A 16,156-nucleotide genomic window follows, 5' to 3' on the forward strand; every position below is an offset into this window, starting at 1 on the left:
ATTATGTTTTTGTCCCCCTGCTCTCTGTTGTATATTACTCTTCTACTCTATAGACTGTAGACGCATAATCCAGGCAAGTTTTTATTTCACAGTTTGCAGTTGAGCCATGACTGCTCCTTAAAAGACAAAACATCTGGTTCGCCCCCTGGTGGCTGGCTGCTAGTGTAGGAAGTGAGAGAGTTTCCTATGAGCAGAACACGCATTTCCAATTCCAGTATTGCAGGTTATCTTGTTAATTTCATTGTTTGAAGCCAAAATTGTTATCAGGATTAATATTTGGTTAATTATACAGCCCTACTTGGTGCTTAAGAACATCCTGTTTGGTGGAGTGGATATCGAGCAGGGCCGCTCTAGTGACTTTTTTTCTGCAGCGACAGGTTAGTCATGCCAGTGTAGCTGCAGAGAGAGATCAGAGATCACCATCACTTTTCAGGCAGTACAGCAGTAGATTGATTGATTGATTGACAGGTGTTTGGCCAGCGTCACAGGAGTCACATTAAAACACCATCCTAGATCCCGACTGGAATATTAACACCAGTGTTAAAGTGTTTGATGCAGGCAGAGTAACAAGCTTTAATGATGTATGGTGTGTGTGTGTGTGACGGGCAGATGAGATTATCTAGGTTGAGTAGCAGTGGACTAAAGAACATGTTTATGAAGAATGCCAAAGAAAGAAAAAGTGGCTTTTGATCACTTACTTAGACGGTCGATTGCTTAGCGCTAATCTTTTCTTGTATTACTGATGTGTTACTGGTGACAACCAAGGTCCCGCCTATCTCTCAGGCTCGAGTATTAGATCCTAAGCCAGTAGGTCTTGGTTTATAAGCGGTTTACTTGCGCTATGATCTGCCAATCACACAGTCAGTAAACCTTCCATGTCTCTCTCTCCCTTTCTTTCCTCATCTTTGCCGCTCACCCAAACAGAAAGTCGGGGTGACGGGTCCACCGGACCCTCAGATGCGCTGTCCGTCAGTCATCGAGTTTGGCAAGTTTGAAATCCAGACGTGGTATTCATCTCCCTACCCCCAGGAGTACAGCAGGTAAGCTAATGCCCTTAACGAAGCACAACCGCATAATGTACTAAGCTCACAGTCTCGCTTGTAGGCCTAGCAATTAGCACCAGCGTAATGGAGCTCAATTATAAGGTTGTTTACAGTACCACCTACTTTGGCAGGTAACCAGCCAGAGCAAGGGAGGCAGTTTGGTTCTGATTTGCGGAGTGTGTATTTATTTATTGTCTTCATGTTGAATAAAATCTGCCCTACTTTCTCACCAAATCTGCTGCTGTTCAAATCCTTTTGGTTACAAATGTGTCGAAGGCGTTTGCTTTCAAAACAAGAGCTCTGAAATGGTCGCAGTCAAAGATTATTTTGATTGATTAATCTAGCAATTATTTACTCGATTGCTTGGTAAAATAAATAAAATGCCAAAACAAAAAGTTAGAATGCTTGTCACTGACCAACAATCCAAATCGGGGCGATAGTAGATCAGTCCATAGGTGACTTGGCTGGGAACCATGAATGGAGCGTGGACTGGTGGCTGGAGAGGTGCCAGTTCATCTCCTGGGCACTGCTCGGGGCGCCGGTCACTGGCAGCCCCCTCGCTCTAACATCTCTCCATTAGTTGCATGTATAAAGGTCCTGTCTGTGCATGTGTGTGTATTTCGGACCTGTGTGTGTGTGTAAAACGAAAAAATAGAGTGAAAATTGAATTTCCCCATTGCGGGAGGAATAAAGGAATTCTTCTTCTTCTTCTAAATAGAGTAGGTTAACTATCATAGAAGACAAATAGCCAAATCTGAGGAGCTGGAACCACAGAATGTTTGAAGAACTGTCCACACATTTGCCGATGAATGTTCTGTCGATCCACTAACCAATTACTCAAAGTTTAATTTCCTTCTTTCATTGTACTCCTCCTTTTCCCTATACAGACTACCCAAGCTCTACTTGTGTGAGTTCTGCCTGCGCTACATGAAGAGCCGCAGCATCCTCTACCAGCACATGAAGAAGTGTAACTGGTTCCACCCCCCTGCTAACGAGATCTACCGGAAGGACGACGTCTCTGTATATGAGGTGAGGATCTGTTCACAGAGATAGACTGAGTGATGCTGACAATGAACCTCGTGAATGAATGAGGTAATGAACTGGAAGACCAGAAGAAAGATGAAATAATCTCAGTGGGTGATGGTGGATGACTCTGTAAGAGAGAAACCTGTTAACCTCAGCGCAGCCACAGCCACATCTTTTACCAAAGACACCTTTCTTCTTGTCATGACCGAAAGAACGAGGTCGCGGGTGCAAGCGGCCGAAATGTGTTTTCTCAGGAGGGGGGCTGGAGTCTCCCTTAGAGAGAGGGGGAGAAGTTCAGCATCCTTGAGGAACTCGGAGTAGAGTCGCTGCTCCTTTTGCGTTGAAAGGAGCCAGTTGAGGTGGTTCAGGATCATCTAGTAAGGATGCCTTCTGGGCGCCTCCCTAGGGAGGTGTTCCAGGCACGTCCAGCTGGGAGGAGGCTTCGGGGAAGACCCAGGACCAGGTGGAGAGATTAGATCTCCACACTGGCCTGGGAACGCCTCAGGATCCCCCAGTTAGAGCTGGTTAATGTGGCCCGGGAAAGGGAAGTTTGGGGTCCCCTGCTAAAGCTGCTGACCCCGCGACCCGACCTCTGATAAGCGGTTGAAGATGAGATGAGATGAGACCTTTCTTCTTCTCGAGGGCATCTAATGTAGTATCGTGTCCTGTAGTACTATGAACCCACAGTTAGACCTACTTGACCTCAACAACACAGGATGGTCAGAGCGACGGCCATTCTTATGTTTCTGTTGCCTTTGAAAAGAACTGTGACTGCTGTAGAGGACTCCTGCATAAACTTCCATATAAACCAGCACACGGCAAGTCGTGGATGAGCAGTGGAGTAATAAGAAGCACGGGGAGGCGTCTTTTGTGCACTATGTCCGTTGCTTTGTTGCGAGAGAGGAATTGAGGACTGCTGCATATAATCGCTTCATATTTCTGTTGCTAAAGCGTCAAATACGATTCATAAGATGACGGGTGAGTCACTTTACAGCCCCACTGTTTTCTAAAGTCACCGTAACGACAAACAAAAATCGCCATTTTCTCTTGAACTAGTCAAATGATCGCAGCAAAAAGTTCCAATGTCTGTTCTGCTCTCGTTCTATTACTATGGTTCTAACTCCAGCCCCTGTAGTCCCCTCAGACTACACACAATAGTCACAGTGCATACCAACCAATACCAAGTCCTTCCTCAAAAATGTATTCCATGTTTTCTATGGACCATTACCAAGACCCACTCATTTTTCTACAAGACTGGGACTTTCTGCGCGGTCAGAGATTAATCATATGCGTGGCCCACTAATACTTTCGCACCAACTTTATGAATATATAGCATGTGGATCAGTCCAACTCCGAATGGTGATTGAATGACATCTCTATACACCATAGTGGATTATTCTTTTGTTTATATCCTTAGGAAAAGTTGCTGTTATTATTAGAATAATTCCTTATTACCAATTCACAGTTAAGCTCTTGTTCTGGGTCGCGTAGTGCAGCGACATATTCATTTAGTGGATTGTTGTCTGCAGGCCACGGCCACTGCAGCTCCTGTTTCAGTCCTGCTTGGGTCGGAGGAGAGCAGAGTTAACTGGCTCGCCGGCCTGAACCTCCCTCCTTCTCTTTCCAGCTCGTTGTTTCTCTCCATCACACCCTCTATCCGTCAGAGACGCGGCTTAGACCATTGCCTGACACTAACTTCTACTTCATTCACCTCACTCTGTCCCACAGCTCTCTGACTGCAGCTTAAAGATGTACTTGTGGTCGGTAGTGTATCTGGGACTGTATGGTTGTCATTTACGAAGCATTCAGTCATTGTGTTGTACTGACATGCTTCTTTACTAATCCCCCAACAGGTTGATGGGAATGTGAGCACAATCTACTGTCAGAACCTGTGTCTGCTGGCCAAACTGTTCCTGGACCACAAGACACTCTACTACGACGTGGAGCCCTTCCTCTTCTACGTCCTTACGCAAAACGACAGCAAAGGCTGCCACCTCGTCGGCTACTTCTCCAAGGTATGGCCATAATAATCCCACCCGCGTCCTCACACAACCACCATCATTTTTCGTTATTGCGTTATTTCAGACCTGTGTAAATTATACCCATCCTGCACAACAACAACATGAACCAAAATGGAGAGGAACATATCAAATGAAATAGAAATACGTTGGCATCACCCCACACAGGTGCATTCCTACAAATATACAAATGCTCGTGTTGTGTTCAGGATAAACACTGGGTGCTCTGAGCTCCGTTGCCTCTCTGTGGAGTTTTCAGTGGCAGGTGCTCCCATTAACATGCCACCTCGCTGCCAAAACACAGCAGTTAGTGAGCGGACGCAGCACCATCAACACCCTGCTGTACACCCACACAGGCCCGCTCTGTGATGTTGTTAGCACTTTATTTTCTTCTAACGGTGTCTGTCTCTTTCCCTTTTCTCCAGGAGAAGCACTGTCAACAGAAATACAACGTGTCATGCATCATGATTCTTCCGCAGTACCAGCGTAGGGGCTACGGCCGCTTTCTCATCGACTTCAGTAAGCGATTCAACCTCCCTTTGATGGACAAACTTAATACATTCAAAATTTAAAAAACAGTGTGGTGTACGTCTTTTTTGGCTCAAGATGTCTGTGTCCTGTGATTGTTCCTGCAGGTTACTTATTGTCCAAGTGTGAGGGACAGCCTGGATCCCCAGAGAAGCCTCTGTCGGACCTTGGCCGACTGTCCTACATGGCCTACTGGCGCAGCGTGGTGCTGGAGTGTCTGCACGAGGTCCGCGATCGGCAGATTACCATACGGCAACTTAGCAAACTGACTGGGATCTGCCCGCAGGACATCACCACCACCCTGCACAGCCTCACCATGCTTGAGCAGCGGAGAGACAGGTCAGAGACAGGACTGGCATACACTCAGAAACACACACACGTTGTTTAGCAAGGATGCACTGCACACTACACACTGTAGCTCTATGTAGTTGAAAGTTCCTCCAGATTGCATAGTGTTAAAGGTATGTTGCAATGAAGACAACTATCTGTGAGCTGTGCTTGTTGTATTCTTTCCACCCGTATTTCTCCTGCATTAGCAGATTATTTCAGTTAGTGCAGTGAGAGAAACAGAGCATGGCTTTTAGCCAGGTCACACCTTGTGTGTAAACAACTCCAGCCTTTTAAGTCAACTTTAGTACAATTCTCACACAGTCCCTATTTGGGTTGGGTGCTGTACTTTTAAGGGTACGGAAGAACGTCTGTACTACATAGTATTGCTTAAATTTAAATCAATTAGTGCCATATTTCACTAGCTGTGAGAAAGTAAATGTGTGTAAATGTGTCCTCTCTTCTTACATTTTCGTTATTACAGAGAGTATAAAGTACCAAAGCAACATCAAGCATATGCAACGCAGTAGTCGAGTTTAGCTTTAAGTGTAGCTATAGTTTTTATAAATTGCAGGCAGAACATTCCAGAGAGTAGATCATTTTAGCTGGGTTGTAGGTTAAGTGTAATTGGGACAGTTACTGTTTATGCCTGTTACTGTCAGACAGTTCATCTAGAAAACTGGGTTTTTAGGATCACAATGATGTCATCAAAGACAAAAGTCAGTGGCAACACCAGAGAAAGGTGTCGGCTTTGGTTTAAAAAACAAACATTGACAAGCCTTCTAATGTAAGTAGACATAGCCTTGTGAATGTGCACGCACATAGTTATCTGCACTCACACCTCCAAACATGTATGCACACATATAACACTTCATGGGCATTGCAAGCTAACATGAGCAGACATAACTGATATACACAGCCATATTCTTCTGGTTTCTCTTCGCCTGCATGAAGAAAAACATGCGTACAGAGTTCTGATGCTCTTGTGTTTCTTCTGCTGTGGTTTGTCAGGCTGGTCCTGGTGCGAAGGGAGAAGCTGGTGTCTAACCACATGACTCGCCTCAAAGCCCGGCCCCGACAGCTGGATGTCGACCCTGAGTGTCTCCGCTGGACTCCTGTCATTGTAACCAACACTGTGGTCTCTGATGCTGATGCAGATGATGACGACGATGAGGAGGATGAAGATCCAGAGGAAGACAACCGCAAGGAGGTAAATGCGTTGAATTTGTATATTATGCAAATAGATAGATTGACATCAAAGCTGTAATAGAGTCATCATTGTTTTTTTCTATTTCTTCATCTGTAAATAGATCAAACCAAGTCACAAAGTCCCACCAATATCCTGGCACATGCGCCAAGGGAAGAAAAGGGATGAGGAGGAGGAGGAGGAGGAGGAAGAAGAAGAAGAAGAAGAAGAAGAGGAGGAGGAGGAAAGAAAGGGCTTCCTGGGGTTTCCCATTAGCCAAAGCTCTCCAACTTCCCCTCATATTCGCTGTCCACCGTCCGTCCCAGAGCCACCGCGCCCCCCTCCCCCGACAAATGGAGAACGCAGACCACGGGGGCGTCCACCCAAAAACTGGCCCTGGGGCAAGGTGAAGGACAACACGCGGGTGGGACGGCCACCTAAGATCCGCCCAGTGGAGGACGACGATGACGACGATGATGATGATGATGAAGACGAGGAGAGAACAGAGGGAGGGAAAACCGCAGGCTCGGCCAGCGGCCCCCCCTCCCTTTTCTCCCTGGACAGACAAGCAGAATCCACAGCCTTTCACTTGGACATGGTCAGGCACCCCTCCATAACCCCCACACGAAGAGGGCGGCCCCCAAGGAAAAAGAGAGGCCCTAAACCCAGATTGATGGAAGGGCCTGTTGAGGGGCTGGCTCAGCTTCCTGTGGTGTCCAGGTTGCATGAGTCTCTGCCCGTCAGGAAGAGCTGCTTCAGTGAAAGCAGTGAAGAAGACGAGGACGATGAAGATGAAGATGATGATGATGATGATGATGATGACGAGAGGAGGGCGTGCTCCCCACCCATCCTCACCAAGCCTGCCATGGGGCTCAAATGCAAGGTAAGAAACTGTGAATTTTAGATTTAAGATTGATTTATTGTCTAAAAATTGTAATCTATTAGCTTTTAGTTGAATTTCAAACTGGATTTAAGTCTCTGCCACTTACTATATTCTTGCTCTCACTCAGTCTGAGTCCTTTAGTAGGTAGTAGGGCTGAAGCATTTACTTGAGTTACTCGATTACCACCCTCCTACAGTATCTCGCGCGTTAAGCAACCTGTTCAGCGCAGGGATCATTGTTCCACACGGACTGTTTTTGTGGATGCACACCACTACATCCGGAAAAGGCAGAGGATCATTTCAAACTTAAAAAAAGAAGCCAAAAAGGTGCATTATGGTCACTGCAAACTAGAACTGTTATACCACAACAGCACAACATCGATGATTCAGCATCTGAGCCCAAAGCTGCCCTTTGTTAACGCCACTTCACCGAGTGCTGGTTTAAGGAGGGCGCTTGCTGTAGTGACGGATAAACGGGAAGAGTATGCGTAACGTCAACTGTCCTCGTGGATGCCTCTGTGTTTAGTCATGAATGTTAGTTAGATAGTTTTGTTTGAAGAAATGTGTCAGTCGCCTTTTGTACGTTTGTTGTTACATTAAACAGGAAGAGAGCGAATTGCCTGCTGATAAATCTTTCTCTAATTCATTTTCTAAATAAATGTATTTGTCTGTGTGTCACGTAGAATTTTATGCATCACTTTGTATTGTTTAATTCATTTTAAGTTGAATTTCACGCCTAATAACCCGCCCTGTTTCTACCTAGAAGCCACTGAGGAAGCGTCGCTTTCGTCAGCGCAGCCACCCTCACAGCAGCGTGGTGACGGAGACGATTTCTGAGACCACAGAGGTGTTGGATGAGCCCTTCGTGGACTCCGACTCAGAGAGGCCTATGCCCAGGCTGGAGGAGGAGACCCCCCTGGGCCACCAACTGCACCGCTACCCCCCAGCCCGCTCCGCTCTGAGGTTGTCTGATCCAGCACCAAAAAGGGGCCGGCACTCCAACCTCACAGATTCAGAGGAAGACGGTGAGCACACAGGGTTTCAATGCCAAGCTTGGCAGCATTTAGTGATTATTTGTTTATGTGTGTACAGAGTATGTGTGCGGCTTTATCTGACACTGGGTTATCTTCTTGCCTCCTCTCAGAGCTAACACCTATGTTGAAGCCTGTGGCTGCTCTGCCAGTAACTCCATCAGAGACCCTAGCGGCCAACCCTGAGGTCCCAGTCAAGAAGAAGAAAGGCTGGCCCAAGGGAAAGAGCCGCAAACCACTTCACTGGAAGAAACGAGGACCTGGAAAACCACCTAGTGGTGGGCCAGTTGGAGATAGCCAGGCCCAAAGTGGGGATCCACCACCTCCCAAAATCAAGATGAAGCCTGGCCGCAAGCCCCGGAGCTGGTACCTGCAGCGGGCCCAGGAGGAGGCAGAGAGGCAGGAGCAGGAAAGACAAAGGCTTTTGGAGCAGCAGCTGGATAAGGATCCACAGCTGCTCCAGACAGATGACCATAACAGCAAGCGAGTCTGCAGAACCAACACTGACAGAGACAACAAACTGAAAGATTCTGATGAAGAAGATGACTATCTCCCTAAGCCTGTTGAGCAGAAGGTGCCCAAGAGGCGAGGGAGACCACCCAAGAACCGTGCCCTCCGCCCGCCACCACAGCCGGCCCCCAAACCACCGCCCACTTCTGAACCAGAGGAGGAAGAGGATGATGAGACTGAAAGAGCGTGGGAGGAAGACAAACCCAGCCGTCCACCGTCCCGTTCCTTGTTGTCTCCTTCCTCCTCTTCCACCTCAGGGCCACGGGCCCCGCAGTCTCGGCCTCAGGACGCAGATATGGTTGACAGGGAAGAGGACGATGACGATGAGGAGAGGGAGGAAGAGGATTGCGGCAGCATGGGCAGCGGGGGCGGTAGTATCAACAGGCGAGCGGCAGCTACACCAGGTTCAGGAAGCAGACGCAGTGAAGACCATGATGCCGACGATGAAGGTGACGGACACTTGGAGGACAAGAGCAACGGCAGCAACAACAGCAGTAAGAAAAGGAAAAGTCAGGACTCTGAAGATGAAGATGATGATGAAGATGAGGAGGAGGAGCCTACCTCCCGTGCAAACTCTCCTCCAGTCAAAGAAGAACCCCAAGGTGGAGAGGCTTTTTTAGACATGGAGAACAGCGTGGCCAGGGATTATGTCAGCAAGCAGGAGGAGGAAGAAGAGGAGGAGGAGGAGGCTGAGGAGGAGGCGCAGGAGGCAAAGTGTCGGCCCTCCTCAGCCGACCCACAGCAGGAGGAGAGGCGGCGAAGAGAGCAGGAGGAGTCTGCTGCAGCAGCTGCGGCAGTGGAAACGGTTACGGCCATGTCTGTTCCCTCTGAGCCCATGGAGCTCCAGTCTCTGCACCCAGACGACAAGGACGTCACGCTGTTGATGGAACCCCAGCACACACATCCACACTCCCACCCTCACCAGCACTCTGACTTCAAAGAAGAGCTGGGCCACCACCATCCGCACCACCCCAATCACCACTCCAATGAGCTGGACCTGGAGACTATGCAGGCCGTCCAGTCCCTGACACAGGGGGAAGCCCAGGACGAAGAGACTGAACCCCAGCCACACCACGGGGCCTACCAGGACTGTGAGGAGACCCTAGCTGCCTGCCGGACCCTGCAGAGTTACAGCCACACAGGGGAGACTGAGGAGGAAGCCCTGGCCTTAGTGGAGGAGTGCGGGGCCTCCCAACACAGTAGCCCCCTTCCTAATCCCCAAGCGCCACCACTGCCCAGTCAATCTGTGCGCTCAGTGAACAGTCCGGGGTTGACCTCGGGCATCATGGACACAACACCAGCAGGCCAGAGGGGAGGGACGCCTGGCCCCACTGGAGCAGGGGCCAGTGGCGGAGGTGCTGGAGGGGGCTACACCCAGATCACGCCAGAGCATCCCAGTTCTCTGTCTGCCCCCTCCCAGCAGAACATGGAGACATCGCCAATGATGGATGTACCGTCTGTGTCAGACCACTCGCAGCAGGTGGTGGACAGTGGCTTCAGTGACCTCGGCAGCATAGAGAGCACTACAGAGAACTACGACAACCCCAGCAGCTATGACTCCACCATGGGCGGAGGGGGTAATGGAACAGGGAATGGGGGGAACGGAGGGGGAATGACTGCTGTAGTTGCAGGAGCGTCCACAGCTTCCTCATCATCAGCTTCCTCTTCTTCAAGCTCAGCCACCCCGTCCTCTTCCCAGTCCAACAGCTGCTCCTTCGTGCCAGCCCCCAGCCTCACGTCTTCCACAGGAACGGGAGGATCCCAACTAGGGATGGGCAGCTGTAGCCTCATCCAGCAAACAGGACCAGGGCCCAACAGCGGACCAGGTGCCAGTAATGTAGGCAGCGCTGTGCCCCAGCCCCCGCCACCCCCACCACCGTCCAATACCCCCAGTTGTGGCATTAAGTCTCCTCAGAGCTGTGGCGTGATCGAGAGGCCTCCCAGCACCAACCAGCAGCAGCAGCAACAACAACAACAGCAGCAGCAGTCCCAGAAAAAGGTTCCTCAGCAGCAACAAGCCCCCAACCCTCCACCATCAGCACCACCACCGCAGCAGCAGCAACAGCAGCAGCAGGCCCTGTCCCAGTGTAGCATGGGCAATGGCTTCGCTTCCACACCCATGATCATGGAGATCCCCGAGAGTGGAGGTGGAGGAGGGGGTCGCACCCTGTATGAGCGCATGGGCCAGGACTTTGGCACAGGGGGATACCCCCAGCCCTCAGCAACCTTCAGCCTGGCCAAACTCCAGCAGCTCACCAACACCATTATGGATCCCCATGCCATGCCCTACTCTCATTCAGCCTCTGTCACTTCCTACGCCACCAGTGTTTCTCTCTCCAACCCCGGGCTGGCCCCTTCACCCCACACTCCCCTCCCTCAGGGCCAGCCCACTATGACCCCACCTCCTAACCTTAGCTCTGGTTCCATGAACCTGGGCTCCCTGCAGCTGCAATGCAACATGCCCACCACCAACATCGGCCTGGGACCCCCACCGCACACGCAGCGGCTACAGGGCCAGATGGCTACAGTCAAAGGCCACATTTCCATCCGGTCCAAAGCCACTCAGCAGTTGGCCCCGGCCCCACACCAGCAGCAGCTCTACGGCCGCAGCTCAGGGGCAGTGGCCATGCAAGGCACGCCACGCACCTTGGCCGTGCAACGTGGTATGATGCCAAACCTCATGCCCACGCCAGCACCCTACAATTCCATGAACATGACGCCCCTTAATGCCATGTCAGCTGGCTACCGAATGCCCCAACCCATGATGAACAGTGGTTATCACGGCAATCCCCCTTACATGAACCAGCCAGCTCAGTACCCCATGCAGATGCAGATGGGCATGATGGGAGGGCAGGGTTACCCGCAGCAGCCTATGCAGCCCAATCACCACGGCAACATGATGTACACTGGCCCCTCCCATCACAGCTACGCTGGTGTCCCAAAACAGTCACCTTACATGAGCAGATGAGCAGCAAAGAACTGAGGAAGGTGACGTGAGGCCAGAGCTGATACTCGCTGTACTCTAAATGTCCATTACTCCTGTTCACCCTCTCCGGTGCCAAGGCAGGCACCAGGGAGTGTAGGTGGTTGGAGACAGAGAGGGTCTTGGGTTTCCTGTTTTTCTATGTTGTCCTTTTGTCCCTTTTTATTTGGGCTCGTCATACCTCCCCCTCCCAGCTGACTGTGTATGTGAGCAAGTCAGCGGGGGTTCCGGGATGGGGCGTGTACATGGACCTCCGCCGCGCCGCGCTGCTTCAGGCCAGGCCTGCACACAGTCCTCCGAAATGTGATTTCCCACAGGACCAGGAGGCTCGAGCAGGGGAGGACAAGAAAGACGAGGAAGCTACACAGAGAAAGACAATACAGGAGTAACCCGCGTTGTCAGACTGCGAATGAAAAACAGTGGTTAACTGAATATATTCAACAATGCACACAATCTTTTAATTGATATTGGAAGCCTTACCTTGAAAAAAGAGACAATGAAACATTGTAAGCGGACTTTTGTTTTGTTAAACATAATGTTGAACCTTATTTTCGTTGTTGTTTTTGTTGATTGTTTTTTGAGAAATACTCAAGTGTGCAGTCCGACCTCTTATATGCTTTGGTCTTTATACGTGTGGCATTCTGAAACGGTGATACGCCCTCTTGCTCTCAGAAACACCCAAACGTCTCTGTGGCCACTCTGTCCGCGGACTTTTCACCGAGTTCCAGAAGGAGTGTAGGAGCGTCGCCTCCGTTGTTTGAGGTGTCGAGCTGTTTCCAGAGTCTCGTCTTCCCGGTGGGACCTTGTTGTACCAAAAACAGCAAAGACACGCAAGAGACAAGCGCGTTATTGTCTATTAAATGTCCATAAATGAAACAATTAGCATTATTTTTCCAGTTTGCCGCCACTCTGAAACGTTTAGCTGTAAATATTCTGGAACTTCTCAATATCCAGCGCACCAACACACACACACACACAAACACACACACACACACACACACACACACACACACACACCTGCTGGCTAGCTGTCGCCAATCGGCGGCTAGCTCAGGAAAGTACAACATTCAGCTGTTCTTGTCCACACTCCTCTGACAGACGGTGTACTATGTCAGCCTTTTTTTTTTAAGCAGTTTAGGGAATGCAGAACAAACGGTGGGACTATCGTGTATCTGCTTTAAGGAAAGTCGGTTAACCAATAGCTGACCTCTCCTCCTTAAGTGTTAGTGACCAAAAGAGGTCCAGGAGTCCGCTTCGAACGGTGTATTCTGTTAAAACTGTATTTTTTCGTATTTGTTTTCTGCAAAATTCTGCACTCCCATAGGCTAGAAACACGGCAGTAGACATTTAGCCTTTATAAAAGGTGTGCCTGAATGCCTGATCTAGCGCGTGGTTTGTCCCTCACGTAGAGGCGCACTCGTATAAAAGCAGGGTCGGAGGCGAGCGAGCGAGCGAGCGTTCGAGGCTCCGCCGGTTGCGACGTTTGACCGGCAGGGGTGAAGCGGTCGACCTCGTCGCTCCACGTACCAGTATTCAAAGTCCAAACAGGAGTTTTTCGTTTTCCCCTACGGAGCCGACGACATCGCATACCTTCTTCGCGTGCACTGTCGCGTTCCGTGCTTCTATTTTGTTGTTTTTTTTGTTTCTTTCTGAATTTTATCAGACGGGGCAGCTTTCTTTTATGACACGAGCTGACTCTTTTTTGACTCTAGGAGAAGCTATTGTAGAGGAAAAATGTTTTTTCTATAATATAAAAAGGAAACTCTGACATCGCTATTGGTACTGTCATTTTTTCCCAATTCTGTTTCAGGAAGAAAAGAAGAAAAAAAAAGAGAAAACACGATACGTATTTTTTAGCTCGCCTCTTGGGTAACGATTACTAAGAAATTCAAAATTGAAAAAAATGACCACTCACTTCTAGTGACTTTAAGATGCCTTTAACCTCTCCATTCCATCTCATGTCTAGAGTTTTTCTATCTTTGTGTAGTATATTAATGCTATTTTAAACAAAAGGACTACAAATATCTAAAGGTCACTCGGCATTCGTTTCTTTTGTTCTTTTGTTTTTTTTTTACTCGTGTGTGTATAGGATGACTTCCTTACATTTAAGAGGCATGTAAAAAGGAGCTCAGTATATTTCTGTCTGTTTATATCGCTTCCCTTTTTGTATCCTTTGTAATTGTACATGTCGCGTCGTATGCTAAGAGAGAGAGAGCGCAAACTAAAGAGAGAGGGGAGCGACGGCTGGGCACACGCGGCCAAGGTTGATCTGCGCTCGGCCGCCTCGGCTCTCTACTCTGTCCCTGTATGTATTTCCATTTATTCTGTTTTTCTCTTTCTTTCTTAGCAAGTACTTTCAAAGAACTCTGTACATTTTAACATAAAATGAAAATAAATTATGTTGAGCCATTCATGTTTTCCCCGAGCTTTCATCCGAGTCAGTCACATAATTCAATCTCAGTCCGCTCCTTTGAGGGACGGAGATGCTTCACATGCTTATCCTCCAAATTAGTGACCCCTCTTGTAGAAACCGACTACTTTGTTTTTTCATATTTAATTAGAACGGGGTGGTGTGGTGGTTAGCACTGTCGCCTCACAGCGAGAGGGTTCCTGGTTTGAATCCCGGCTGGGGCCCTTCTGTGTCCCCAGCCGGGATTCGAACCAGGCCTCTTGCTGTGAGGCGACAGTGCTGACCATCACACCACCGTAGCACTGTTGCCTCACAGCAAGAGCAAGAGGGTTCCTGGTTCGAATCCCGACTGTGGCTCTTCTGTGTGGAGTTTGCATGTTGTCCCCGTGTCTGCGTGGGTTTTCTCCGGTTTCCTCCCACAGTCCAAAGACGTGCAGGTGTTCGGTTCATTGATGACTCTAAATCACCCGTAGGTGTGAATGGTTGTCTGTCTGGGTTTGTCTCTATGTGCCCTGCGATAGACTGGCGTCCTGTCCAGGGTGTACCCCGCCTCACGCCCGATGTCAGCTGGGATCGGCTCCAGACCCCCCGCGACCCCGACAGGGACAAGCGGTTGAAGATGGATGAATGGAATTAGAACAGGACAAATTGTGACAGCCTTACATACAGCAGTGAACCGGTTTCAGGCACCAGTACTGTGAAACTAATGACTTTATTCCAAGTGGTGCACATTTATTTAAATACCCCAGAGTATTCTCTATAACGCTGATATTCGTGATTAAAACAGCAGCGATCAAAGTTTGAAAATAAACATCCTCTGCTCAGAAACATGGGGTGACACAATTGTGTGGTGAATCCCTGCTGTCGTCCTTCTGTGTGGAGTGTGCATGTTGTCCCCGTGTCTGCGTGGGTTTTCTCCGGGTTCTCCGGTTTCCTCCCACAGTCCAAAGACGTGCAGGTGTTCGGTTCATTGATGACTCTAAATCGCCCGTAGGTGTGAATGTTTGTCTCTATGTGTCCTGTGATAGACTGGCATCCTGTCCAGGGTGGACCCCGCCTCATACCCAATGTCAGCTGGGATCGGCTCCAGCACCCCCACAACCCTGATGGGGAAAAGCGGCTGAAATTGAATGAATGCTCAGTAACGCTGCATCAGAGCTTCATGGGTGTGGTTCGATCACCTAACTGACAGTGCAGGCAACATAAGCAAACAACTCCACAACTGCCATCAGCTCTGAGTCGCAATGCTCGACTCTGATTGGTGCATTAAAGTATGTGCGCTCGAGTCTGCGAGTGAAGTGAGGTTGAGACCTTTTGTGACGACCCTCCCTGCTCTCTCTCCCTCTTACATCAGCAGGGTCGTCAGTAGCATTGGCATCGCTGGGGTGTGACGACCCTCCCTTCTATCTCTCACCCTCTGACATCAGCAGCATTGGCACCACCGGGGCTGTCAGAGTCTGGGTGCTCTTAACTCTCTCCTGGAGCTCAGTCAGGGTGGCTCTCCTCCCAGACACACCTTGTTCACCTTTTGTTTGCCGTTTGTTTCTGTTCCTCCTTTTTAAAACATTACACACACACACACACACTTCTCCACTCATGCATTCACCTACACCACTGATTCCACTGACTACACATGCCATGATTAGTTTACTTGTTAAGTTACTTTTCCTTAAATAAATAATGAGTTAATTGTATCGTGTGCATCTCTTGTTCTGTCCTGGCCATGCGGCCCGGTTTGGGACACTTTGGATTGAGCCTTACTTCTTTCAAGAGAGAGTAGCTCATGTTAACACACAATGATTGAGATGTGTCATGTAGGTGGTTTTCCCTTAAATACGGCTTTTCTCCACATTCTCATTTCAACTTAAAATGTAAGTGAACAGTCAAAGTTTGCATGAAGAGCGCTTCTGTTGTCACATCTCGTTTACAATCATCACAGGGCCTTTTTGGCTCCCCCCCTGGTGTTGCGGATTAGGATGTCTTCTACCTGCGTTTTGTTACGGAGGGCTCAGGGTGTCATTTATTCTGATGACAGGTTAGGGAAAGACCAGATTCCATTTCACTTTAAGGGATTCAGTTTTACAAAACACCACCCCACGAGTAACTATCCATGATGAACTCTAGTCTATAGTTGGTGAACATTCATCATGGACTAGGACCATTTGCTTTGATTTGACCACTAGATGTCCCCGTAGATTGTAAGCACATTATG

The 16,156-nt window shown here is 49.1% G+C and overlaps 1 protein-coding gene across 2 annotated transcripts in view; it reads left to right on the forward strand.

The window, feature by feature from the left end:
- Positions 1-13,924, forward strand: part of kat6a (K(lysine) acetyltransferase 6A) — a 39,429-nt gene extending 25,505 nt beyond the window's left edge. For both annotated transcript variants that reach the window (XM_083913235.1, XM_083913236.1), the window contains 9 exons: positions 925-1,040; positions 1,931-2,072; positions 3,923-4,084; positions 4,513-4,606; positions 4,723-4,954; positions 5,954-6,152; positions 6,253-7,011; positions 7,774-8,035; positions 8,155-13,924. In XM_083913235.1, coding sequence (XP_083769361.1) covers positions 925-1,040; positions 1,931-2,072; positions 3,923-4,084; positions 4,513-4,606; positions 4,723-4,954; positions 5,954-6,152; positions 6,253-7,011; positions 7,774-8,035; positions 8,155-11,519 — 5,331 coding nt within the window. In that variant the 3' untranslated portion in view covers positions 11,520-13,924. The remainder of the gene's footprint in view (positions 1-924; positions 1,041-1,930; positions 2,073-3,922; positions 4,085-4,512; positions 4,607-4,722; positions 4,955-5,953; positions 6,153-6,252; positions 7,012-7,773; positions 8,036-8,154) is intronic.
- The last annotated feature ends 2,232 nt before the right edge of the window (positions 13,925-16,156 follow it).

The sequence above is a fragment of the Echiichthys vipera genome (genome assembly GCF_963691815.1).
Source record: "Echiichthys vipera genome assembly, chromosome: 4".
Taxonomy (NCBI): Eukaryota; Metazoa; Chordata; class Actinopteri; order Perciformes; family Trachinidae; genus Echiichthys; species Echiichthys vipera.